Source organism: Cavia porcellus, unplaced genomic scaffold, assembly GCF_034190915.1.
Source record: "Cavia porcellus strain 051 isolate PalLab524CR breed Dunkin Hartley unplaced genomic scaffold, mCavPor4.1 scaffold_27, whole genome shotgun sequence".
In the NCBI taxonomy this organism is placed as follows: Eukaryota; Metazoa; Chordata; class Mammalia; order Rodentia; family Caviidae; genus Cavia; species Cavia porcellus.
The window spans coordinates 19,549,496-19,575,843 of record NW_026947510.1 but is presented as its reverse complement, the minus strand read 5'-3'; the positions used below and the strand labels follow the sequence as shown (position 1 = coordinate 19,575,843).

General features: G+C 45.8%; 2 protein-coding genes across 3 annotated transcripts in view; one reads left to right on the top strand and one right to left on the bottom strand.

Moving 5' to 3' along the window:
• The window catches only part of Syn2 (synapsin II), a 189,876-nt gene that overhangs the window by 135,941 nt on the left and 27,587 nt on the right, over positions 1 to 26,348 (top strand). The window contains exons 4-7 of the mRNA XM_063237989.1: positions 954 to 1,110; positions 5,791 to 5,880; positions 21,171 to 21,233; positions 21,593 to 21,735. Of these exons, the coding sequence (XP_063094059.1) occupies positions 954 to 1,110; positions 5,791 to 5,880; positions 21,171 to 21,233; positions 21,593 to 21,735 (453 nt within the window). The remainder of the gene's footprint in view (positions 1 to 953; positions 1,111 to 5,790; positions 5,881 to 21,170; positions 21,234 to 21,592; positions 21,736 to 26,348) is intronic.
• Timp4 (TIMP metallopeptidase inhibitor 4) lies at positions 6,283 to 11,696 on the bottom strand. Of its 2 annotated transcripts, none has more exons than XM_003462727.5 (5): positions 11,442 to 11,685; positions 10,271 to 10,368; positions 9,728 to 9,842; positions 8,746 to 8,870; positions 6,283 to 8,105 (listed from the first exon to the last, which is right to left on the bottom strand). In XM_003462727.5, exons 1-5 carry the CDS (start codon positions 11,578 to 11,580, stop codon positions 7,908 to 7,910), a joined length of 675 nt encoding a protein of 224 aa, XP_003462775.1. In that variant the 5' UTR covers positions 11,581 to 11,685; the 3' UTR covers positions 6,283 to 7,907. The 2 variants fall into 2 exon arrangements, with proteins under 2 accessions (XP_003462775.1, XP_023417688.1); XM_023561920.2 differs by having other exon boundaries at positions 7,988 to 8,086; positions 11,442 to 11,696.

Below are 26,348 nucleotides of genomic sequence, written 5' to 3'. Positions count from 1 at the left end.
GTATGGAAACTTACAATGAAAACCATGGTTTTGTACAATTAATATGTGCTAATAATTATCATTTGTAAAGGCCTGATCCCTGGGCCTATGTGGGGATTGGATGAATTCCCCGGGCAGAGAACCAGGTACACCATTGCACAAGATGTGACAGTTCTGAGCCTTGGAACCTGGGGGTAGACACTGCTATAAACTGCCTCTCTAGGAAGGCCTCTGAAGCTAAGGCACAGAGACAGGCCCTGCCCTGTGAAACAGCTGCAACCAGGAGCTTTGCTGGCTGGATGAGAAACAGGGAGCTTTCCCATGCATGGGAACATTCTGTCCTTGCAGTGCTTCCTGCAGCAATTGCACAACCTCAGTTCTTCGAAAAATATTTGCACCCCTCCCTAGCGTCCGCTTTGGAAGAATAATGTTGGGAGGTCTGGCATCTGCTCCCAGCCAGCCTGGCCCCATGCTCCCTAGGGCCCTGATGAGAGCATTGCCTATTTTAAGGAACAGTTTTAAGGAGCTGGACCGGGACACAGATCAGAAACCTCAAGGCAGCATGGTGAAGGCAGCCAGCCTCGCTTGCTGTCTTTAAAGTCTCCTGGGCCTGCTTTGAGCACCAGGAGCACCAACTCTGGAGCCACATGGTGCTTCAGGCTTTCAGGGGACATTTTTTTACTTGAGATGTAGGAGTGTAAAAGTGTTTCTTCCCACCTGAGGATATTTGTACTTAGAAAAGGGTAAGGCTTGGCACAAAGGAGTCAGAGAATTTCAGAAATCTATTCCTCAAATTTTCTTTGGAAGCTACAATAATGCTTGATATCCCAACCCAGAAAGGACAATAATAATAAAGTGAGGGTCATGACTAGGTGGTGCCTGATGTCTCCCGAGAGAGCTTTGGGAATGGGAGATAAAGTAGTGTGTGACCTGAGCTGTGACTTATGGAAACTCTGCCTCTGCATTCTTACCAGATCCTTCCGCCCAGACTTTGTGCTTGTCCGGCAGCATGCCTTTGGCATGGCAGAGAATGAAGACTTCCGCCACCTGATCATTGGCATGCAGTATGCAGGCCTCCCCAGTGTCAATTCCCTGGAATCCATTTACAACTTCTGCGACAAGCCTTGGGTGGTGAGTAAGGGCCCCTTTCCCAGGAAAGGTGGGCCCCAAGCCTGCATCCCCCCCCCACCCCCAGCAGGGACCACTGGTACTCAACTGGCTGATACCAGCTGAGAGGTTGTGAGAGGGGCCTTAGCTGGGACATGGGACAGAGAGGCCAGTCACAGCACACATGTCATCATGTCACCACGTGTCTCAGGTGGGCACCTATGCTGCAAAGTAGACCTTTGGCTTCTCAACAAAGTTACACAGAGATTCTATGAAGAAGTCCTTATAGGTCTGTAGGCCCTGCCCTTAAATATTGACTGCAGTGATAAAAGTATTGTATTCTTGCTTTTCAAATGGACAGTTTAATTCTTAGAAAGGCCTGCGGCCAGTGGGGGCCAAGAGGACAGTCCAACTCTGAGGAGTGTTAGTGACAGAGTTCCATCAAGTTGTTCAACACCAAGTGAAGTTTACCTACAGCACATATGAATCACATAGTTGTGGGAGCTAGAAGTATCTCTTGAGGTCACTCATCTCACCCCGTCTTGTAGAGATATGAAAATTAAAGAGACAAGGTAAGGAGCATAAACCACTTACTGTATGGTGTACACTCTGAGATTTTTCCAAATTCGTATCATTTCATCGTCATGATAACCTTATCAGGAAAGTATTGTTATTTTCATTTTTTACAAAGAAACAAAACCCAAAAAGGACTAAGTAACTGGCCAAAATTATAGAGCCTGAATTTCTCTAGATCATACTGCCTCTTACATAGTTTGGGTTACAGTGTGAGGAGAAGCTGGTCTGGTTTCCTCTGGAAATCTGGGAAAGCAATGGGAACTTCTAGACAGAGGAAGCAATGAAGGAGTGTGGCTAGGGCAGAGTGTGATCTGTGACTGCTGCTAGGATACTCTGACCTTCCCTGCGCCCCTGAAGGGACCCAGCTCACCCTGCTGCCTCTGCTGTGCCAGGCTGGCCCTCTCAGAAGGAAACACCTGCCCCTACTCACATCTCTTCATCTTGATTTTCAAAAGTCAGATTTTAGCTATCACACACACTAGATTGGCAAACTTCCTAGGACTGGTGGCTGATTGTGAAGTTTTTGTACCCCGTGCCTATTCACCAATCAGGGAATTGGGAGAGGTGTTTTGTTTGTGTTTTTGACTAAACAGATCTAGACCTCTGCTCTTGGTCTTTTTTTTTTTTTTTAAACACCCTAATAGACAGCTTTTCGGATTCTCCTGCTTATCAAGGAGACCTTACAGTGTAGAGAAAGAGCAGTGAGCAGGAGTGAGAGGGTCCCAGAGCTGCCAGTTAAGGAATGGTTGGGTTCCTGTTTCCTCGTGTGTGGCATAAGGCATCTGGAGTCCTAGCGTGCACAGAAACAGAAAAAGCATTGTGCAGCGGGAGTATATCGCCAGTCCCAGAAGAGCACAAAGGAGACCTCTGCCAAGCATCTTTTCTGGGGACTTCTTTTCCTACTGCGGGATTGCAACACCCCCCCCCCCACACACACACATGTATCTGAATCTGGCTCCCTTGCAGCCACACAGGGCCATGCTGCTATTATCAGTCCCTTTCTGGGCAATTTTTCTACTTATCAGTCCTCTGACTGAACCTCTTTCTTTGTCCACAACCTGGGATCACTAGTATACTTGCCACCACTTCGCTGGCCTGGTTGTTACAGCTCCCAAGTAGCTGAGATCTCTTAAAAACAAACTAGTTTCCTGTGTTCTTTTCCTAAACTGTGACAGAGGCCAGAGAGGGGAGGAGGAGCAGGCAAAACCCCGCCTAGGGCTTTGCCCCTCCTGGGACCTGGGATCTGGTGAGGGGTCATCTTTTTACCCATTCTCAATCCCAGCACGTTGCCTTTTGTCACTGTGTGAGAACGGCAGGGTTCCCTGACCACACAGGAAGTTCTCCCCTCACTTTCACTAAACTGATGGCACACAAATGACATTGCACATGTTGTTCTCTGCTGTTAATGGAAGTGGATAAATTTGATGACTGTGAAGGGAGGGTGCCTCTGAGATGATGATTTTGGCTCATGTGTCTAACTTTCTCACTGTGGCTGCTTGTGATGTGAGAAGAGGCCTTGGTGGGTTGGAAAAGGCTCTGCCTTGCCACCAGTGCGTCTCGGAGCACATCTGCTATGTCTGGAATTGGTCAGGGCAGGCCACTGGGATTGCAGAAGCAGAAGCAGCCTGTCAATGAAAGCCATATTCTGGAGAGAGCAATATGCCACCACCCATACTGCTGCAAATTTATCTAAATTCCTGTCAGGCTTTCTGGGGTTTTGGAGACAGATAAACCAGGGTTAAATCAAAGCCTTTAACTTCCAGCAGAGATACTGATAATATATTATTCAAACTGATCTTGAAATCCCATTTCATCCATGAATTCTTTCTTAATTCACTGAATGAGTGGTTATAATGAGCTTATCTTCCTATTCATTGCCAAGAGCACCCCAGCTTCCAATTCATTCTTTTGTCTGTGGGTACAGGAAATAGCCCTTATCAGATATTACATTTTTAAAATTGGTAACTGTGTACCTGTGAGTTAATCTAAGTGCCAGGGAGGCAGAGGGTAGATGCCAAGCTCAGCACCTTGAAAAGACAGGGACTGCTGGAGATCAGGTGAGGAGGGTGGAGTAAGCTCCCTGGGACCCAACTAGAGCCTGGGAACTGGCTGTCATTTTAGTCTTGGCTGTCCCAGGGGCCTGGGAGTCTGCCGCAGGCCTTCCTGGCATCCATGTAATGTCTATGTAACTCCCCCACATGAGGGAAGATAGGGCCCCACATGCCTGGTGCTGTGCCAGTGTGTGGGCTACAGCAGGACAGAGGTCGTCTGCAGAGCTGGCATCAGTCCCCAGGGATGCTGAGAGCTCTGGGAGCCTGGGCAGGGCTGGCGGCCAGCCAGGCCCAGGTGAGCAGGCAGATCCTAAAGGTCAGATGAGGTGGTGGGGGGAGCCACACAAGACAGAAAGGTCTGAAGGCCAGGTCCTGGAAGGAAACCAGAGAACGGTGAGGGCAGCAGGGTCCAGTGCAGAATGCGCTGGATGACGAGAAAAGAGCTGGTGTTCTCCCAGGGGGCTGTGAAACCAGGTGGGGTCTGGAAGCTGCACTTTGCCCTGCTTCTCAAACCAGATTCTCCTTATCCACATGGGAGGCCTGGTCTTCTCTTTTGACAGCAAACTCAGGGCTGGAAAGTGTGTGAATCTTGGTTTGGGTCCTGGCAGAGGCCTTAGGACTCTGGAGCCACCAGTCACCTCTCACTAAAGGGCATAACTCAGGAATTCTAATGTTTAAAACTAACCGAATCTATTTTTACTCATGAAAGGGCCGTGACAGATTACTTCTTACACTGTAGTTTGATAATTGAGTTTGGGAGAAAAAAATAATGAAAGAATGTTATTTGTGGTACAAAATTTGAGGAACTGATCAGTTGTAACAATCTTACCTTCTATAGGAGGAAAATGAGGGCTGGCGGGGAATGATCATTTGCTAGAATACCTAGCAAGTTAAGAGGCAGAACAGGACCAGAGACTCCAGTTTCCTAATTGCCTGGTTCTGAGCCTTTATTGCTCTCACCTCCTCTCCTCCATCTGATGTGTGTGCTCACATCCCTTACAGAGCACAGGACCTGGGCCTGTAAAATATGTTCCAGCTTTCCTTTCTCTGCAAAGTAGGAGGAAGGTTTGAGCCAACACCTTTCCCCATAGCAGTTCCAGATATTAGTGACTTGGAGTGTGAGCTAACCTAATGCTCTTAGAGACACAGTGCTGATTTCCCCTGCTCCCTGTGACAGGGGATAGATGGACTGAGCTGGAAAGTCCTCTGTTTCCTATGAGAAGAGAATGATATTTGTAGCCTGAAAATCAGCTAGATGAAGGAATCAGGACAGTTACAGATTGGGGGTTCAGGGACCCTGGCTATGACTAGTCAACTATTGTGCTACCTTAGGCAAGTGAGCTCTCTGGGCCTCAGTTTCTACCTTTGTAAAGGTGGGGAATGTGCTGGGTGTGTGCCAAAGGCCTTTCAACACTGCCCTGTGAGGATGTGTACCTGCCCTTCCCCTTAAGAGCTGTTCAAGCTCCTCATGGGTGAAGAGTTCCTGAGTTTAGTGCTGGGGTGGCCAAGTCAGTTCTAGAAACACTGGGTCTGTATGTCCTGGGCACCGTAGCCACCCACATCTTCCTGAAGGACTGCTTCACACATTGCACCTCTGCTCAAACTCTGATGCATCAGTCTAATTGATAGAAAAAGCTGCCATCCCTGCCTTGGCCCATGGTGCCCTTCAGCTTTCTTTCTTGTCACTGCTTAGAGGAGCAGGTATTTGGGGTAGAGAGCCTCACAGAATTTCTGTAAGTCCAGAGGTGCTTTCTGCATGCTGTCTGCGGCCCTGCACCTCTTTTCCATACTGTGATTTTAGTTCAAACCTAGTTCATGAATTTTGATTTAAAGATCAAATTAAACACCATTAAAATGCAACAGGCGTTCAATGAATGTTAGCTTGCTGTCTCCCTCTTCTCCATCCAAAGCATATGTTCTCTGACAACAGAAATTGAATGTACGCTTCTCATACATCTTCAGTGTGTTTATCACAGAGGCCTCTGCAGAGCATTGCTAACTATCTGCTTGATGAATTGATGCTGTGTCTGTTCCAGAAGTTGTCCTAGATGAGCTGAAGTGTTCTTCTCTCTTGCAGTTTGCCCAGATGGTGGCTATGTACAAGACACTGGGAGGAGAGAAGTTCCCACTCATTGAGCAGACATACTACCCCAACCACAAAGAGATGGTAAGTGGCTGAGTTTCTGCTGGCTCCCACCTGAGCTTTGCCGTATGGTGATCATGAGGTTCTGCTTGGGGCTTCAGTTTCTCATCCCCCAGGGCTTACCTGTGGGACCTTTGTGGGCCCAGAGTAGCTGAATTTTAGCTGTCAGCCTTGTTTTCAAGTTCTGGAGACAGAATAAAGGGAGTAGAAGCAGTGGCAATCAGTTTAAGAGAGTAATAGCCTGTGGGCCAACAATCAGCTCTCATGATTTGGGGTGTAGTTCTGGCTCTGCCACGTCATTGGGCAAATTATCATCTCCACTGAACGCCAGTTTCCCAGCCAGACAGTGGGCATAACCTTTGCTGACCAGGAAATGTAGGGTGTATGCACAAGATTGAAATGATGGTTTTAAAGCAATAAGTAGCCTTCTGTAAAATGTGAAGCACTCCTGAGACTTTATTCCAGACTTTATTCCTTCAGCTTCCTCCAGTCAGTGATAAGGCTGAGTGAACCTTAGAGCTGTTCTCGATTCATCCTAGGATGGTGGGAGGAACAGAGAGATGGCACGGCTGGTTGGTAAGAAGGCTATTGCTTTTCCTCCGGGACAACCTGGAGCTCAAACTCCTGTCATCCTTTCTATCCCCTCTGTCCAAGGCAGACGTGATCAGTTGAGGAACCCTGCTTTACCTAGCCATGGCCCAGAGCTCCCTTGTTCCCTCTGCCTCCTCCCGTCGGCTATGGGAATGCCATTCACAGAACTTCTGTAAGTCCAGAGGTGCCTTCTGCATGCTGTCTGAGGCCCTGCACCAGCAGACCATACAGAGGAGAGGAGCACAACATTTGCTCTGAGAACTAGCCCTATCTATCATCTTCGCCTGAGCTTCCCTGGGGAGAGACTGTAGATGTTAGGCATTTGTCCATAATAAATCTTAGAAGCCAATATCAGGGTTTTCTCATTCAGGGCAAGTCCAGAAGGCTTGCAGAGGCCAAGAAACCCTAAGGAGTCTGTGGTGGAGACCTCAGGGAGTCCAGGAGATGGAGGGCATTCTGGGTATCAGAGCTGGCTTTTCCTGCAGTAATCCCAGCAATGCTGACCACTGGAAAACTACATCAAATGCAAGTGGTCTCTCTCCCTGCCCCCACCTCCTTTTCCCTCTAAGAGTAGAGATACTGGTCCTAAAATTTCCCCTCAGGAAATGAGCATCTCTCTGAGGTGATGTAGGAGGGATTTCAGTTCTACTAGAGAAAGGCTTTTTTGGCTTAAAAGCATCATGAAGTAGCAATCAGGACACTAGTAATGTGAAGGGGACAGAAGAGAAGCCCTCTAGAGATCAGTCAAGGCCATTCGGGACAGTTAACCTGGAAGAAAATGTCTGCTCTTGTATAGGAGGCCTTCTCTTGTCCGTGGAGTGTGCTAACAGGATCAGACCTTCACTGGGAATGGTGCTGAGGGTCACAGCGCAGGGAGAGAGGTTAGGTTGTCCTAACTCTCGAATCAAGTGATTCTGTGTGCCAAGGTATATCTGGAAGTGTACAGGATTAGAACCACTGAGACAAGAGGAGTAGAGGATACACGGCTGCAGTAAATCATTCATTCCTGCCAGTCAGCCGGTTTATGATACCATCAACCCCACACTTCTGCATTGCATATCACAAGGTCATATCATCTCTGTGAATAACATTCCTTTTCTCCTCTCTCGGGTCAGTTAAGGGAAAGGAAAACACATTGCCATGGGGAAAAAGGGAATAGTTCTGACTTTGGAAAATAAACAAAGCCAGAATCAAAACTTTCAGTAACAGATGTAAGCTAGATTAATGGGATGTGGGCTTGAAGGTAAGACAGAAAACTCATGCTGCCTTCTCCAGTCCTTGGTGGGCCATAGGGTGGGGTCTTAGGCACAAGCTCTAACATGCGCCACCCCTGCTGTGATGCTGACCAGGCTGTCCCTTGGTGGGCAACAACTGGCCAGGTGTTGATAGAGTTTCACAAGGAAGGAGAACTGGCTTGATCTTCAGGACTCTTAAAAAGCACATGGGGCTACTAGTCCCCACTAGGGCTGGATGATGTCAACATACTCCTTCCTGGGGGGCAGGTGGCCCCAGTACCAACTGCAGGTGCCATCCACATGCTTCATGCAGACATAATGCTGGGCCTGGTACCCATAGAGCTTCCGTTCCAACAGCCAGTCTGTCCACAGGCACTCATTGGGGGCTGAGATGGTACAGGGCACTGTGTAGCAGGTGGTGATCTAGAATCATGGCCACATACATAAAAGTGAGAAGATGTCCTTCTGTTTCCACTTAGACTCCTACATATTCTCTTGGTCCATCTCAGCAACTGTCTTAGGAAACCCTTCATCCCCAGGCTTCCCCTGAATTCTCCCTCCCTGCACTCCCTGAGTACAGGATTACACCCGATGTCATCTCCAGAATCAACTCTGGAGGCCCCTACTCTACCACTGACAGAGCAAGTTACTTCACTTGCCAGAGCCTTAATTTCTTTACAGTGAAATAGAAATCTTAATTCTTCACAAACTTGTTATATAGACTAAAATACTTTTTTAAAAACTCATTATTATAGGCCTGGCAAAGAGTAGGCATTCTTTAAGTGTAGCTGTATTAATGCCATCTCAGTCTACCTTATGTGATGGCCACTTTCTCAGCCAAAATGTAAGTTCTTTGAGGTCAGGGGTTGTGGACTCATTTTCATGTCCCTGAGTTGGTATAGTACCTGATGCATAGCAGAGCTCAAGTGTAGTAGAGTGACTAAATGAAGGGATGAATGCCCAGTGTGCCAGGCTGCAAGGCTCAAGCCTCCACTCCTCCCTGGACAATCTCAGAAACAGACACACACACCCCTAGCCCCACCTCACCCCACCCCCGCCTTACGTGGCAGCCACAGTTGAGGTGGTAGTGATGATTCAGACTTTCCCTCTGCACCAAGGTTAGGTCCTCCCAGGGCTTGATGTAGTTGCACAGATGAATGAACACTTTCCCATCACTGTGGACCTGGCCTTCAAAGGGAGATAGAAGACAGTGTGGCAGTGGGAGTCTGCTCATGAAACTCCCAGGGCCCAAGTCCTAACAGAGAGCCGGGTTCAGGCTCCCCAGGGCCTGTGCAGGAGAGGGGCTTGGGAATAGGGTAGCTATCAAAGATTACAAAAGTCTGGCAGGCCAGTCTTGGGAACCGAGAGCCCTTCCTCTGCCTCTCCACCCCAGGGCAGCACAAGTGTACATCCTTGGAGCTGGAGAACCCATCCCCCCTCCGGAGCCATGCCTACCTGTGACTGCTGAGCACTGTGACTTGTCCCAGTGCATCCCCTCTCCTGCCCAAGGCCTGACAGTGGATAGTAGGCAGCCATTCGTTGTTGAATGGATGAATAGATATCAGAATTATTCTACCTGTTCTCTCCACCTGCTGTGCTCTTTATTTTTCTTGCTTCTAAGTATTCTTAAGCTATTCAGGCCAATTTAGACCCCGTTCCACAGTGAAGCTTTCATGACTGTTCAAGCACTTCTGTTCCTTGAATTCCAAAATAATTCACTGTTGCGTTCATTCATTATGTGATCATTTCATATGGAGGAGGTTTACCTGGGCCCAAGCCATGAAAGGGCTGTGTTAGGCCATGAACCATAGGGACTAGTTTTAGGGGCTAGATTTTGGCTCAAAATGCCAAAAATCGTGTACCAATTAAAACTTTTAAACTGGAACTTGCTGCCCTGAGTGAGGAATGTCACCTGCCGTTAATACAGTGAGGTGGAGGCTGTGACCATTATGAAGACTCCTGTATCAAAAAGGAGGTCACCAAAGCTCCTGACACTGCCGTTCAACTCTGTTTCTCTCAAGGCCAGTTGCTGGTCTCTAGCTTACCAGTCAAAAGATACTGCCTCTGGCTGTTGGCTTCTAGTTTCACACCACAAAGGGAAGAGTCCAAAGGTGTATAGATGTACTGAACATCCTTGACTTTCTCAAACCCTTTAAACATCTGAAAGTCAATTATAAAAAGCAGTGTCATTTGTATATTAATATGCAAAAACCTCTCATTACTCAGTCTACAAATATTAAGCAAAAGTCTAGTTCAGGAATTAATGCATATGGATAACCTCGAGGGTTGTCTCTGTCTTAAAAAAAAAAAGTAAAAATCTAAACCTAGTTTATTCCCATGAGGGAGAGGTACTCCAGTGGCTCACACAGGCAGCCATGGGACGAATAGGATACTAAGATTCCACCCTACACTGTTCCCTGGAGCCATGGGCCCTGCCCTCAACATCTCACCCATTCCACTTCAGCATCTCCATACCAGGAATTCCGAGCCAGACTGCCTGCAACGGGCCAGCAGACCAGCCCCTCCTGAACACGTTTCATCCCTGCCAGGACCCGATGCAGAAAATACCCTGTCCTGTCCCCATGTACCTTTATCTGTTTGATTTCATACCGGATCATTTTTTGAGTGTCAGCAGGGTCTTCGCTGGCAGGAACTACCTTCTCACTGGAGATTTTGGCCCGGATAACTGTAGAGGAAAGGAGGGGGCCTTCAGCACTCATGGCACAATGTACCTGTGAGCCACATGCTCAGAGGTGACCTCTGAGAACGTTGCAGACCTAGAGAATGTTGCAGGGAGCTCTTGGTTTAGGTGTTTTTGGGGTGTAAACAATGTGAGGTGTCTGTGAGTGGGGACCTGGAGATACCTGCTCCCATGCCAAAGGTCCTCACTCTCTGTGCTCATCTGGCCACCTGAACCTACTCACTCAGAACCCACAGAACGGCAGGATAGGAGTGTGGTGCTGTAGGGAGGATGAACCTCAACTGAGGCACTGGCCTGGGCTCATCTGTTGGTGCTACCTAAGGCCTCAGAGTTCACCCAGAGCTGATGGTAGTAACGTCTGATCCTGATCTGAGGACACCTATCTCTTGCTGTGTTGGCATCCATTGGGAATTGCTTACAAAGGCCTGGCAGTAGGCATAAGGCCACAGACATCGCAAGACAGGGTCCCAGAGATGCAGAACTCTGACCTAGCAAGGACACGTGTGTGTAGGACACTAGCCCAGTGTAGTAGAAATAGAAATGTTAGAGATGTTGTGGTGGCACCAAGGAGTTGGGAAGCTTCAGAGAAGAGGGGACATGAGTTAGGCTTTGGGGGATGAGTTTAGGGGGCTGAGGAAGTGAGGAGGAAAAAGTGGGCAAAACGTGTGTGGTAAGGCACAGTGGAAACCTCAGTTCCAGGGCCAGATAAAGAGCTGTTATAGCCAATCTCTCTCTCTTCCTCCACACCATCCTTGTCCAGTAATAATGCCTGGGCTACAGGTGACAGCTGTTGGATGATGTGCGCCACCTGCAGCATGACCTGGGGGAAGGGTTGCCCGAGCTGAGGTTCCAGTCTCACTTCCTTTCTGAGGGATTGCTACGACACTCCCCCCTATCAGCCCCAGCAGGAGGCAGTGGGTGTGAGATCTGAGCTCCTTCCCCCTCCCAGACTCCTAGTCTGCAGCTGGCTCCACTCCATCATCTGTCCACCCCACCCCCACCAACCCCGCCCCCATCCCCAACCCCGCCCTTGCCGTGGACCTTGGCCTTAGACTCACCCAGTGCGGAGCGGCAGACGTGCAGCTGCGGGTGTGCGGGAGCACAGCTGCATGCCTCGCCCAGCCCCCAGGGCTGCAGCAACACCAACAGCCTTAGCAGTAGCGCCCAGCTGGGTGGGGCCGGAGGGCTCCAGCCCATGACGCTGTAGCGACCCTTCAAGGCCTATGAGGCTGTGGGACTGAACCACCCTTCCAGGACTCCTCCAGACCAGGCTACGCTCCTGGCCAGGCTTTATGAGGTGGCCCCTGTGGTCAGTCCCGCCCCATACGCTCCACCCTCCTTTGGCTTGAGGCCACACTTGGCTGCAGGTCCCAAGGCCCTAGACTACAGACCCTGTCAGCCCCGTCCCTGGGCCTGAAGGAGAGGGAAGACTCTGGGAAGAAGGAATGGTATTGATGCGAGGCAGAAAGATGAAAAGAGCAATAGAACCAAATGCAAGAGGGCAGAACGACCAAGCAAGGGGCTGTGCTTAAGGAGGCAGAAGCCAGCGAGGGGAGGCACAGCTAAGAGTAAGACAGGCAGAGTCGAGAGAGGCAGACTGAATTACAACAGGCAAAAGAGACAGTGACAGAGAAGGCCGGACCCCTCGCTGGGCTGCATACTGGGAATGAGACAAGCTACTTAGGGCTTCTTTCAGCTGCAGGAAGTGTTTTCAATGCCCTATTTATGAGGCTCCAGAGCTACTGCAAACAGTAAGGGAATGGGGCAGAGAAAGTTGGGGCGTGTGTGTCTTGGCTCTGTGGACTGGGGGGTGGGGTGGGGAGAGATGTCAAAGAAAGCAGCCAGTGCTTTGGAAACTCTCATAGCCAGGACTTAGACTTCCTGATTGCTTGGGCGGTGCTCTTGGAACATGGGTGTCCCATCACTTAGGGCAAACTTCAGGCCTCAAAGCCTCATGTTCAGGCCCTGGGCCACATTCGTTCCTCCTCCATGTCACTGCCCACTGGAGGCTGTCATGATACAGCAGGACAGCTTAGGAAGCAAGGCAGTCGGGGTCACTGAGACCCAAACCTTGACCACTGTTGACAGGATCGTTCTCCAGGGCTAGACTGGGGAGTAGAAAGCTGAGTTCTGCTTCAGGCTGTAGCTAGGTGGTTTTGTGACTGTTGTCTCCCTGGGCCTTAGTTTTTTCCTCTGTATAATAGGGTCAAACCATATGAACCATACCTCTCCCTGTGCTAGGAATGAAACCCAAGACCTCGAACAGGCTAGGCAAGTGCTCTACCACTAGGCTCCACTGAAAGGTGATTTCTAAAGCCCTTTGAACCCTACCACCCACCCCCAGCTTCACTGGGCTCAACCAGGAATGCTGGCATCCACAGCTCAGACACTCCCAGTGTCTAGTCACACCCAGGCTCCATGAAAATCTGACTTTTCATCAGCATTAGCTTTTCATTTGGATATGCTAGTTGAAAGGATTTTGCCCTAGATAGACACTAGCAGTGGGAGGATCAAGGGACCTTGAGGTCATTCCCCCCCCAGGCAGTTTACCTGTGGCATGAAAAGAATTCCAATCAGCTGCTTGCACATCAGCAATGCCCCCTTTAAGCACCACCCCAGACCAAAGCTGTATGTATGCCCCCCACACCACGTATCTGGCAGAGAAAGCCAGGCCCCTGGCAGTCATGGAGTTTCTCTCCGAGTCCTTAGAATAAAGGCCATTTCTACTGTATATTCTGTTTCTTTCATCGTGCAGAAAATCCTATCCCTAGTAATGTTTGAAGAGAAGAAAACTGAAACCAAGTTGAGTCAGTCTGACTCAACTTGTCTGCGTCCAGATGGACTCTTTGTACCTGCCCCATGATAGAGTCACGTTACTTTCAGGTATCTCAACAAAAAACAAAACAAAAGGGACATGATGGCATACACCTGTAATTGCAGCACTCAGAAGGCTGAGGCAGGAGGAGGACTGAGAGTTCAAGACCAGCCTGGGTTACAAAGTGAGCTCAAGGCCAGCCTGAACTGCACAGGGAGACCCTGTCTCAAAAAGACCAAAAAAAATCTCTTCATTTAACAGACATGAAAGCTGCAGCTCAGTGATGTGAAGGGACTTGTAGGAAGTAAGTAGCTAGGGCAGGGGATTTAGCTCAGCAGTATAAACATCTGCCTGGAGAGTGTGAGGTCAGGATTGTGATCCCGGTTACCAAAAAAAAAAAAAAAAAAAAGACAAACAGAAGAAGTGAGGGGCAGAAGGATGAGCATGCAGGTCTGCGGCCTGCTCTGGCTTGCCGCCTTCTACATCTTGTTCTTTCTTCTACCTGCGTTTTGTCACAGCTTGACACCCTGTCTTTGGAGGGCAAGTCTATTAAGCTTTTATTGTTCTTCTGTCAAATTAGGGATACCTTAAGGTGGAGTTTACTTTTCATGAGGCTTTCTTTCCAAGAATAAACCTGTTGAATTCTTACATTGACTCTCTTCTAGACCCCAAGCAGGGCAGAAGTGTGCCAAGCTGTGTTTGGAGTGCTGGTGAGCAGGGAAGATGTCAGAGAGGAAAAGGACAGCAGCTCAGTGGGGAAGCTAGGTGCTACAGGGGACAGGTACTAAGAGGTGCAGGTACAAGAGACGTTAAGAGGCTACAGATGTATTCAAGGGGTGGTTGTGGGCCATGATATGGGCAGAAAAATGACAGACTCCAAAAATTAAAAAGAAGCGCTTCATTAGCTGGGCTCAGTGGCAGCACTGTCCCGGACAAGCAGCCAGGGAAGTGTGCCCCAAGCCAGGGCTGCAGGGAGTTATAAAGCAGCAAGCAGCAAGGGGAGGAGTCAGGGTCTTGGGATCAGTTTGTCTCCATGAAAGGTAATTTGGTTTAGTTTTACAGGACCCAGGGAGTCTTGGATGCAATTTAGAAGGCACTTTATAATACATGGCCCGACGGTTAAAGCACATAAGAGAACAATTGGTTCTAGAGCTGAGAATAGGGTGGTCAGCCAGGGGGACAGTGAGAACAGATTTTGAAACCAATTCTGGTCATGTTGTTGTTGCTCTCAGTTATGAGCCTTTCCCAAGCTTGTTGATACTGTTTCATATGACTCTGCGTGAGTAGTGTAGAAACAGTAGGCCTCTCTTAATGCCACGCGTAGACCACCCTTTTTTTTTTTTTTCCTATAAACAACAAATCTAGGCCTCTATGATTTTGGATTTAGGTGTTCTCGTCCACTTGTACCTGAATACCAATAAACCTAGGGGAACACATGGACCAAAATATGTAACCGGTTTGTCTAGTAAAGACATCTAACATGACACAAGGAGTCCATCCTGAGGTACAAGCAAACCATGATCCTTTGGGAGCCTCTAAATGTTGGCCTGATGAATATGAAACATTTGTTACCTCAATAGTGTTAAGGCAGAGATCGCGATTACAGGCTAAAGTTGGTCATGGTATCAGATCGGATGCAAGTTCTGTTTCCTTGAATATCCTGAGGTTAGGACAGGTTTTTGTCCCCACTAACAAGGGGAGTTAGAGTCCAAGTTGGAGGAGTTCTGGATCTGGAAAGAGACATTTGAACCAATGGACGCTTGTAGAGCCACCCCCATGTAAAAGGGTGGTTTTGGGTCTAAACATAGCCAGCAGTCCTGGGTGAGATTGGGATTCCTACTGTTGAGGTATCGGAGCATCATGTCTAAGGGACTGTATAGGTCAGAGACAGGCTGAGGGGTTTGCGGCAGTGAAGGAGTAGAGGTAGCAGTAGGAGGCAGATTGGGATTTGTCCTAGTAGGGGGAGCAGGTGGGGCCAGCAGCCCAATAGCTGGCCGGGTAGGGTGATCAGTGGCCTGCCTCCTATTGATATGGAAGATTGTTCCTGGGTCATATCCAGACACATAAAGTCAAATGCCCCAAGTTTTTCCCCCCTGCAGTGAGTAATGGTGGATTTGTTTGAAGTTAAATGTAAAGGGATTACAATTTTGGGAAGCACAGTTTGGTTTTGAGGATCTCTTAAGATCAATGAAAGGGTCATTACTTCCCTATGGAGAGATGGACTCGCATCCCCAGTAATTACAATAAAGTTGATTGTATCCCTCGCAGAGTTCATTATGGTGAGAGTTTTTAGATGACTGTTCTTGGGGACAAACATAAAACTGTATTCTGTAGATGCTGTCATCCCTTAGAGATACAGCAGTCGTAGAGATCCTCAGATTTGCCTCTATTTTGGGATGAAGCCCATTTATTACTGATTCCCAAATTAGCAGAACTCATTGTGGAGAACTGGCCATCCATAATGTTACATGGGTCTGTAACCAGGATAGCACGGAGTGTGGTATTTTTGGCTATGAGATAGCTTGTTATGGCATTTGTTAATTTCCAGGTGTAAAGGGGTGGGTCATGTTCAAGAGACAAAGCAGCCATTTCCCAACAAGCAAGAGAAACTATCATTATCAAGAACATTTTGACAGTTTGAGTTTCAGGGGATATTCAGTCTGAGTAACAGTCCACTTACCTGCATCCTGGGTATTCAGAGAGGGGACCTTGATGTGGGAGTGATGTATCCCGGTTGGTTTCCCGGCCACCTTGACAGCCATGGGAGTGCTGAGAACAACGGTGTATGGTCCAGTCCAATGTGGTTCAGGGAGGAGGTGCAAGAATGGCATTTGAGTAACACTTGATTTCCTGGGCTTGCGGCCAGAGGGGTCTCTGGTGCATGTGGCTTGGCTTGGTGGTCTCAGAAGAGTTGGTGGATGGAAGTCAGCACAGGTTGAAGAGCCTGTGGTTAGCAGTCTCTGCCAAATGAATACTATCAAGGCGGGGGACGAGGGGTGGCAGTCTTCCATAGACTGCCTCAAAAGGGGTTATTCCATTTATATATGGAGTGCAACGTGCACACAGGAGGGCAAAAGTAAGGAGACTCACCCAGTTTTCGTCAGACTCTAAAATCAATTTGCTAAACTCTTTCAGAGTTTAGTTCATCCTTTCAACTTGACCTGAACTTTGGGGATAGTAGGCACAGTGAAATTTCCAATCAGCCTGTAATAACTGAGTAACTTTATTAGTGATGGAAACTATGAAAGCCGGGCCATTGTCAGACCCCATAGATAAGGGAAGGGCAAATCCAGGAATTATTTTATATAAAAGCTTTTTGACAACAATTGAGGCCGATTCGGTCTTCCTCAGGTATCCCTCAATCCATCCAGTGAAAGTGTCCACCAAAACGAGCAAATACTTATGTCCATGTAATCCTGGTTTTCCCATGTCAGTGAAGTCAACTTTCCAGTGTTCTCCTGGAAAGATTCTCTGGTATCGAATTCCCTCTGAGATAGTGGTGGCTTTGGTATTTATTTGTAGACATTGTGGGCATCTTTGACTGATTTTCTTTGCCAGTTGAGTCAGCTTAGGAATGAAGTACCTGTTCCGAAGCAACACAGCCAATTTTGAGCCTCCAAGGTGTGAGGCCTGGTGGATTTGAAGAACGAAGTCTCTTCCTAAGGCAGCGGGTATTAAAATTAGTCTGTCTGGTAATTGGAACCAATTTTTTTTTGGGGGGGGGCTCTTGTTTTGCTCTGTTGTTTAGCTAGCTCCTGATCTGACTTGGAATACACCAATTGGGGCAAACAATTGGGGGGTGGCAGAACTGGCAGCAAGTGGGCTGTAGGCTGTACAGGTGACTTAGAGCTGCCTCTTGAGCACTCCTGTCAGTGAGTGCATTTCCTATCGAGACTGGATCTTTTCCCATTTGGTGGCTCCTGCAATGTAGCGCTGCTATAGATTTGGGGAGCCAGCTAGTGCCTAACAAGTCCAGGATAAAAAGAACGTTCTTAATCTTTGAATCCTAGAGATTGGGAGCCCCCTCTCTTGGTAGACTGCCCCATATACATGAACAGTAGCAAAAGTATAACAGCTAGCTGTGTAGATAGTTGCCCTTAGATCCTTAACCAACTTTAGGGCCTCCATGAGAGCCATGAGTTCGGCCCTTTGAGTGGAGGTGACTTGATCCAGGGGTTGGGCCTAAATTATTTGTGTTTGAGTGGTTACAGTCACCCCGTCACCTGTTTACGCTCAAAAAGGAAGCTGCTACCATCTTGGTGAAATATTCACCATCTGGATTCTCTAATGGAAGGTCAGTAAGGTCTTGACGAAGACTGGCAGTGGGAGAGCAAGTCCATGCAGTCATAGATGGGTACCTGTGGGTCATCATCTGGCAGCGAGATTGCTGGGTTTAAGACAGTCTTCTTGAATTCAGTAAGGTCAGAATGAAGCAACAGGGCTTGGTACTACACAATCCTCTTGTTTGAGAGCATCTATCAGGTGGGGCCCTGAGGAGGGTTTCACTTGCATGAGGCACCACAATCTGTAGTTTCTGTCCGAAGGTTAATTTATTTGCCTCTTTTATTATTAAGGCAGTAGCTGCAATGGCTCGGAGGCAATTAGGCCAGCCCGAGGAAACTGGTCCAGTCTTTTTGAGAGATATGCAACTGGGTGGTGCCATGGTCCCAACATTTGAGTTAGTAGCTATTCCTTGTTGTTGTGCAGTTCTGCAATGAACAGCACGAAGGGTTTAGTCTGATCTGGCAAGGCCAATGCTGGAGCTTGGGCAAGGGCTGCTTTTAGTTTTTAAAACACTTGGCTTTTCCTCTCAGACCAAATGGGTGGGTCAGAAGAGGTTCACCCCACTGCATCATGGAGGGGTTGTGCCAGCTCAGCAAAGTCCAGTGAAATCTATGGGTTGCCCCCCGCCCACACACACACAGTTAAGGTTACTCAGGACTCAAGGGGAGCAGACAAACCCTGAAATTGTCAATTTTTTCCTAGGACCCAAGGGGTGGTTTCTCCTTTCTCCAATTTGACCTTTAAATTTGGACAGTCTTTTTTCTAATGGCCAACTCTTTGCAATATGCACATTGATTCTTGTCTAGTGGGGTCTTTGTTTGTTGGTCTTTTCCCTTTTTGCCTCGAGTATGTCTTTCCGCTAGCATTGCGAAGATCTTGGTTAATTTCTTCTCTTGTGGTCTTCCCTGTTGTCAAAAACTTTTTGGGCTATCTCTATCAAATGACCTGTCATCATTCCTTCAAAAACCTCTAATTTTTGCAATTTTCACCTAATATAAGGGGCTGACTGAGAGATGAATGCTATATTAAAAAGCTTATCTATTTTTTGGTGCCCCTACATCTATAGGTATATATATGTATATATATATATGTATGTATATGATAGGCCTCTCGGAGGTACTCAAGGAAAGCCAATGGACACTCAGAAGCCAATTGTCTTACCTCAGTTACTTTTGATAGATTAGTCAGCTTCTGGGTAGCACGTCGGAATGCCACAAGAAGAGTCTGATGATACCGATGGGGAGCCTCCTTACCTTCATCCATGTTGGGGTCAAAGGGAAAAAACAGTGGGTCAGAGGGAAAACAGCATTGAGCCTCATTAGATCCAAAGTGGGCTCCCTGTTGGTGTCAAGGACAGATCGGCGCACCAAAGTGCAGATTTGTTCACACTCCTCAGATGTGAAGAGACTCTGCAAAAGCTGCTGGCAGTCATCCCAGGTTAGCCGATGAGTCAAACAAATTTATAGGAGAGATATGAGAGCCTGAGGACCCTTAGAAAAAGGCAGATTCTGTAATTTCCAATTGTGCAAATCACTGGTAGAGAAGGGGACATAGGTGAAAAAGACCCCTGTGAAGAGTCCGATGGAGGGGCTTCGAGAAGGGGTAGAATGGAGGGTAGGTCATGGAGTCAGGGCTGCGTGTCGAGGAGGATGGTGGGGGACAGAGGCTGTGAGTACAGGGTGGACTGGGAGGGACAGAGACCTGCAGGGGGTTTCTAATGAGCTTGGGGAATCAGGATGGTAAGGAGGGGGCCGTGAAAGAGGAGGGGAATCCTTGGGAGGAGGTAGAACAGCAGGAGGAGGTGACATCTTAGTTTTCATCATTGCCACAAGAGAAGGTTGGGCCCCCCAGGGTCCTTCCTGTAGGAGTTTTATTATCCATGAGGGTGGATCCTGGATCAAGTCAAACCAAATTTTGAAATAGACCACTTGACCAGGATGCATGGCCGGCTTATGATGGGGTCCAAAAAAGACATGACGGACCTGTTGAGAGACTTGTAAGTTAAAAGTTCCCTGTGAGGGCCGTCCAACGCCACAGGAAGGCCATTGGAGTTCACAGCATGTTCTTAGCTTCTTAGAGTAGACAGACAGAGTAGACAGTAGAGCTCCATAGCTGGCAGCTCGATCCCTGAAATCCTTAAAATGATTAAGAACAGGTTGCAAGGGTGACAAAGGGGAGGAAGCTGTCTGGCCCATAATAGTAGACAACCGAGACAAGGGTACAGATGAGTGAATACAGTATGGCAGAAGCCTGCCACAAAGACAAAGACAAGATGGCGGAAGCCTGCCACAAAGACAAAGAATCACCCAAAGGGCTATGGAGACTGGAGCAGGTCCTTGATTTTGCAAGGTTAAAGTTGTCAGCTGGCCACTCTCCAGTTTGTTGATCGCAGATCTACCCCAGGGGCCTTAAAATAACCAATTTTTATTTTTAATTGAGTAGTCCAAATAGCCCCACAAAAATCACCTAATTTAATTAACTTGAGTTAATCAGCTAAAAAAACCTCTAGGAGACGATTTACATGGCTTAAATTGCAGGCATTTTCAGTAATGGATGAATCAGGGTAAGAACAAGAAAACTAAAGTATAGGAGAGCTAAGACAAGATTTTGGCAATGTCTTGCCCAAATGGGAGCAAGCCTGAAAACGTGACTCCCCAAGTATGGTGCACCCAGCAGAGGTCAATTCCTCCCTCAAATGGCGGTAACCCGCCCTAATTTTGGTGACATCTCACCCAAATGGGAGCAAGCCTGAAAACTTGTCCCAGGACATAGAAAGGAGAAAGATCATGGAGTGAAATAAAAGTAGTAAGTATAGTACCTGCCAGTAGAAAGAAGCCACGTTCAAAAAGATCATGATGTTATCCGAAGAATAGGAGCCCAGGGGGAAATCCCATAAAAGGTGAAATCCTGGATGGAGGAGCCCCCAAATGATATGGGCAGACTGCAAAAATTTAAAAAGCACTTTATTAGCTGAGCTCAGTGGCAGCACTGTCCCAGAAAAGCAGCCAAAGAAGTGTGCTCAGAGCCAGGGCTGCAGGGAGTTACAAAGTGGCCAGCAGCAAGGGGCGGGATCAGGGTCTTAGGATCAGTTTATCTCCAAAAAAGGTAATTTGGTTTAGCTTTACAGGAACCAGGGAGGCAGGGAGGGGGTTACATGGTGGGTATGTTACAACTTGACTGGCAATTATACAAGTTTTACTGGAAGAGAACAAGTTATAAGTACAGCACATTTGGAGTTTTTGAGCTTATAACAGGCCAGTAGTTGAATATTTGCCTTGCATATGCGAGGTACTGTGTTCCATCCCCGCATGGGAAAAAAAAAGCATTAAAAGAAAATCCTTCAGGTTTATTAAGGTTTGATTTACCAACAGTTAAATACAGTTAAATTTAGCCTTACATTAAAAAAAAGACTCTTTAGCTGTGAGCCACTCCTGCCCAGGGTTTGTCTAATACAGAGGGTATTGAAACGGTAAATACCAAACAGGAGAACAGGATTCTTACTGTCCTGCCTCGAACATGCTACATGTGCTTGCCTTTGGGAAAATCACTGACATTCTATGGACTCACTCTTTCGCCCAGCAGGCAGCTTGTTTGAAGGGCCCTCTGAAAGGTGTTCCCAACAAAAGCATTTGTGGGGTTCTGCAGAGCAGGCACATGCTGAGTCTGTCCTTCTCTTCTTTGCCCTCAGCTGACATTGCCCACATTTCCTGTGGTAGTGAAGATCGGCCACGCTCACTCGGGCATGGGCAAGGTAAGGCAGAGGGGCCTTGGTGCTCTGGGGTTCTTTCAGAAAGCCCACCTGTGGGCTGCTCGTCTTGCTCTGCTCCTGAGTTCTTTCCAAGGAGATGATGTGGCCTTTCAAAGCCACAGTGTTTCTCAACACTTTCAGCAAGCAGAGTGCAGGCCATCCGATTGGTTCCTTGGATCTTTTGCAGAAAGTGTGACCCCTGAGTCCTGGGAAGGGACGCTAGAGAGGCGGGATGTGACATTCATGTTTGCGCCTGGCTGGGAATCATCATGATGGGTTTGGAGCTCTAGGCCCTTGTGACTTCTCAATGTGCATATGTATATGGCCCCTCCTTCTTTCTCTCTGCCTTATTTTAATCTTAGGTCAAAGTAGACAACCACTATGACTTCCAGGACATTGCTAGCGTGGTAGCCCTCACCCAGACCTATGCCACAGCAGAGCCCTTCATTGATGCCAAATATGACATTCGAGTCCAGAAGATCGGCAACAACTACAAGGCTTACATGTGAGTAAATGGGGGATCCCAGCAGATACTTCCCATTTCTCCTTAGCAGATAGGTCTCAGGGTAACTTTATCTGGCCCACAAGACAGGTAACAGAGAAGGGATTCTTAACCCAGGTTCTTTTTTTTGGGTACTGGGAATTGAACTCACAACCTCATGGTTGCCTGACAGGCATCTACACTGCTGAGCTAAACACATCCCCCCCCCACACACACACCTTGGTTCTTTTTAAGTCAAGGAGAGGGATCTATGAACTAAGATGAGAAGTAAAATTAATATTCATTTTCACTGACCTAAGTAAAATTTAGCTTTTTCAGTTATAAACAGAAGGTATAGGTGTAGCAGTACCTGGGATTTTGTCACTAAAAATAATCAAAGATATTTCTGTGTTATACTATAGCTGTGACAGATATCTGTAATTACCAGTTATTGTCATCACTTTTTTTTTTTTTTTATCGGTACCAGGGATTGAACTCACAACTGCGTGCTTGCAAGGCAGGCACTTATGCCTGCTGATCTAAATCTCCAGCCCCAATTGTCATCGCTTTTAAAATCATGATAGTCATTACCACTGGCACTATATATATCCTGTTATTTAGAGAAATATAAATTGACTAGTCACAGATTTATTTATAATTATTTTTGATAACTCTAATTGGGTACCTTTGTGAGACTGTGTAATTTACTTTATATACACATCTTATATATTTTATATATTGAAAGGAACCCATGTGGTTTACCAGAGTGCCAAAGAAAAAATTTAACCTATACACATCTAACCCTGAAAATGCTACAGAGCATTACATCCTAGTGGTCATAGGAATAGATGGGATCCATTTAACAGAATGGAAAGTTAAGCTAGTTCCTCATTAGAAACACAAAAGATTTCAAGACTACCTCACCTTCCATAATATACATAGAAATGTAAGTGGCTTATGCTTCCAACTTTGAAAATGCCAATCTGTCACTTTACAGAACATTTAAGATTTTATTTTCCTTACAAAGAATACTATTAACATGAATTTGATCTTCACCACCCAGGGCTTCAGCAGGTATCAGGGTACAGGCTTCCTGCACTTCCCCACTTGTCTGCCTTCTCATGCCTTCATCCTTCTTTTCAGGGTCTTCCCCCAGTCCCGGAATCTGTTAAGGGGTGCTTCCGTGCACTGTTCCCATACCTGGCACACAGACATCTTGTCTCACGCTTCTCCCATGGGTGAGCAGGATGGAGTTGCCTCTGTAGCCCAGGCCTTGCATAGCAGCAGGTGCACAGAAGACACTAGATACAGTAGACACTGCCCTTGCGGAGCACTGAGGCACAGAGCTGCTGCGGTTTGCTTTGGTTTGGTGCTAAAGATTAAACCCAAGACCTAGCACCAGCTCTAAGTCCATACTCCAGCACTCTACCCCTGCACTACACTTGCAGCTTAGAAGGATTTTTTTCACTTTTATTGACTAGATTTTTACTTTTTAAAGGTTTATAACTTTATATTTATAGTCTACCTGCTTCTTGAAAGGCTTTTAGGGTTGCTTAAGAAATAGGCATAGGCCAGGCATGGTGGCACACGCCTGTAATCCAAGCACTCAGGAGGCTGAGGCAGGAGGATCACTGTACGTTCAAGACCAGCCTGGGCTACAAAGTAAGCTCAAGGTCAGCCTGAACTGCATAGCAAGACTCTGTCTCAAAAAGACAAAAAAAGAAAAAAAAAAAAAAAGAAAGAGACACAATATAAGATAAGAAGCAGAAAAGTAGTTATTTTCAGAGATTAGGAAAGCAGATATTCTGTCTTTTAGGATGTAAAAACTCAGTGGTAGAGCACTCATCTAATACGCATGAGTCTGGGGGTTCTACTCCTAATGCCACAAACATAAATGAATGAATGAATGAATAACATTTATTGATGACAACAGTGGAACTAGAATATTTTGATCCTTAAAAAGAGACACCACATTTTTAGGAAATAGGATTTTTTTTTTTTAGATTTTATTTTAAAGAGAATAAAACAAAAGAGGTTAGAACAAAGCAGATCAGAACAGAACAATGTAAGTAACACCGCACTTCACCACAAGACAACTGGATATTAATAGTAGCTACCATAATGTCTCTTTCTTTGAAACAGTTGAGCATACATTCACATACAATAATATCAAACATAACAAAACAGTATAAAACCATTCAAGAGAATGAAAGTATTACAGGGCATTCAGAACCAAATAGCAGAAAATGAATGATAGCTACCATAATATCTCATTTTCCATAAAAAGTTGTTTATACTATCACACATATTAAAATCCAATAAGACACAACATGATACAACCAATGAAAATAGAAAAACAAAAGCATGGTAGGACTTCAAAGCAAGATGATATTAAATCAGCAATGGCTGCCATAATGTCTTGTTTTCTTCAAAATAGCTGTTCATATCATCACACATAATAAAATCAAACAAAACAGAATAAAACCATTCCAACTAATGAATGAAACATTATAAAGCTTCAAAGTAATATAATAGGGAATCATGATTACCATAAAATCTTATGTACTCTTACCATTTCTTACACTAGGGAGACTATATGGTATTTATACATGTGAGTTTGATTTATTTTGCTTATGAACATGGTCTCAAGTTGCATCCATTTATTTATAAATATCTCAATGTGATCATTCTTTATAGCTGAGTAGTACTCCATTGTATAAAAATACCACAACTTTTGTATCCATTCCTCAGTTGATGGACACTTAGGTTGTTTCTAAGATCTGAATATTACAAATTGTGCTGCTATAAACATGGGTGCACATATATCACTGTGGTATGATGTTTTCAGTTCTTCTGGGAATATGCCTAGAAGTGGAATAGCTGGATCAAATGGTACTACCAATCCAAGCTTTTTGAGGAATCTCCAGACTGACCTCCACAATGGTTGCACCAGTCTACACTCCCACCACCAGTGCAGGAGAGTTCCTTTTTCCCCACAGCCTCTCCAGCATTTGTTGCTGGTAGTTTTCTTGATCCTGGCCATTCTTTCTGGAGTGAGATGAAATCTCAGTGTGGTTTTAATTTGCATTTCTCTAATGACTAATGATGATGAACATATTTTCATGTATTTATTTGCCATTTGTATTTCTTCATCTGAGAATTGTATTCATCTCAGATGCCCATTTTTGGATTGGGTCTTTGAATTTTGGGGGTCTCATTTTTTAAAATTCTTTATATGTTCTGGACAGAAGTCCTTTGTCTGATGGACAGTTCACTAAGGTTTTTTCCCAGTTTGTGGGTTTTCTTTTCACTATGCTGGAGATTTCTTTTGATGCAGAAACTCTTTAATAAGATGTGATCCCAATTATTGATCCTGGGAAGTATTTCCTGTGTGGTTTGATTCTTGTTCATAAATGCTCTATCTACTCCTATGTCTTCAAGATTTTTACCTGCTTTGTTTTCCAATAGATTTAGTGTTTCTGTTTTAATATTTAGATCTTTGATCCATTTAGATTTCAGTTTAGTACATGGTGATAGGCATGGGTCTAGCATTAGTTTTGGGCGTATGGAGAGCCAGTTTTTCCAGCACCATTTATTAAAGAGACTATCATTCTTCCAGTGAACATGTTTGGCCCCTTTATCAAAGTAAGGTGGTTGAGTGTGTTTGTAGTCGTGGTTGTATTTTCTAATCTATTCCATTGATGTTCAGATCTGTTTTTATTCCAATACCATGTTGATTTTTAAAAAATTTTATTTATTTTTAATTTTTTTTACCATGTTTATTTTACTACAGTAGCTTTGTAGTATAACTTCAAGTCAGAGATTGTGATGCCTCCTGCCTTGCCTTTGCTGCTTAGAATGGCCTTTGCTATTCTAGTTGCTATTCTTCTGGTTTCAAATGAATTTTAGGAGTGATTTCTCTAGATCTATGAGGTATGTTAGTGGTATTTTCATTGAGATTGCATTGAATCTGTATAACAATTTTGGGAGAATGACCATCTTCACAATATTTATTCTTCCTATCCATGAACAAGGAATGTCTTTCCATTTTCTGAGATCCTCTTCAATTCCTTTTTCAGTGTATTATAATTTTCCCTATTTGGATCTTTTACTTCTTTTGTTAGATTAATTCCTAAGTATTTCATTTTTTTTGGATGCTAGTGTGAAGGGTGTGGCTTCTCTTATTTCTCTCTCAGTGATTTTGTTGTTAGTGTATAGGAATGCTATTGATTTTTGAGTATTGACTGTATCCAGCTACATTACTAAATTTATTTATTATATCTAGGAGTCTTCAACGGAGTTTTTGGGGTCTTCTATGTAGGGTATCATCTCATCTGCAAATAATGATAATTTAACTTCCTCTTTTCCAATCTTTACTCCATTTATCTCTCTCTCTTGTCTAATTGCTCTGGCTAATATTTCCAGTACTATGTTGAATAGGAGTGGTGGTAACCGACATCCTCGTCTTGTGCCTGATTTTAACGTAAAGGCTTCAGTTTTGGGCCATTTAATATAATGCTGGCTGTTGGTTCTTCAGAGATAGCCTTTATCATATGAGGTAAAGACCATCTATTCCAATTCTCTGTAAGGTTCTTATCATGAATGAAGGTTGGACCTTATCAAAAACTTTTTCTGCA

Coding starts and splice junctions, on each gene's coding strand:
- Timp4 (XM_003462727.5), bottom strand. CDS start 11,580: ATGGGCTGGAGCCCTCCGGCCCCACCCAGCTGGGCGCTACTGCTAAGG. Junction 9,843..10,270: donor ATGAAATCAAACAGATAAAG/GTACATGGGGAC, acceptor ATTGACTTTCAG/ATGTTTAAAGGGTTTGAGAA. Junction 8,871..9,727: donor GAGGCAGTATCTTTTGACTG/GTAAGCTAGAGA, acceptor CTCCCTTTGAAG/GCCAGGTCCACAGTGATGGG.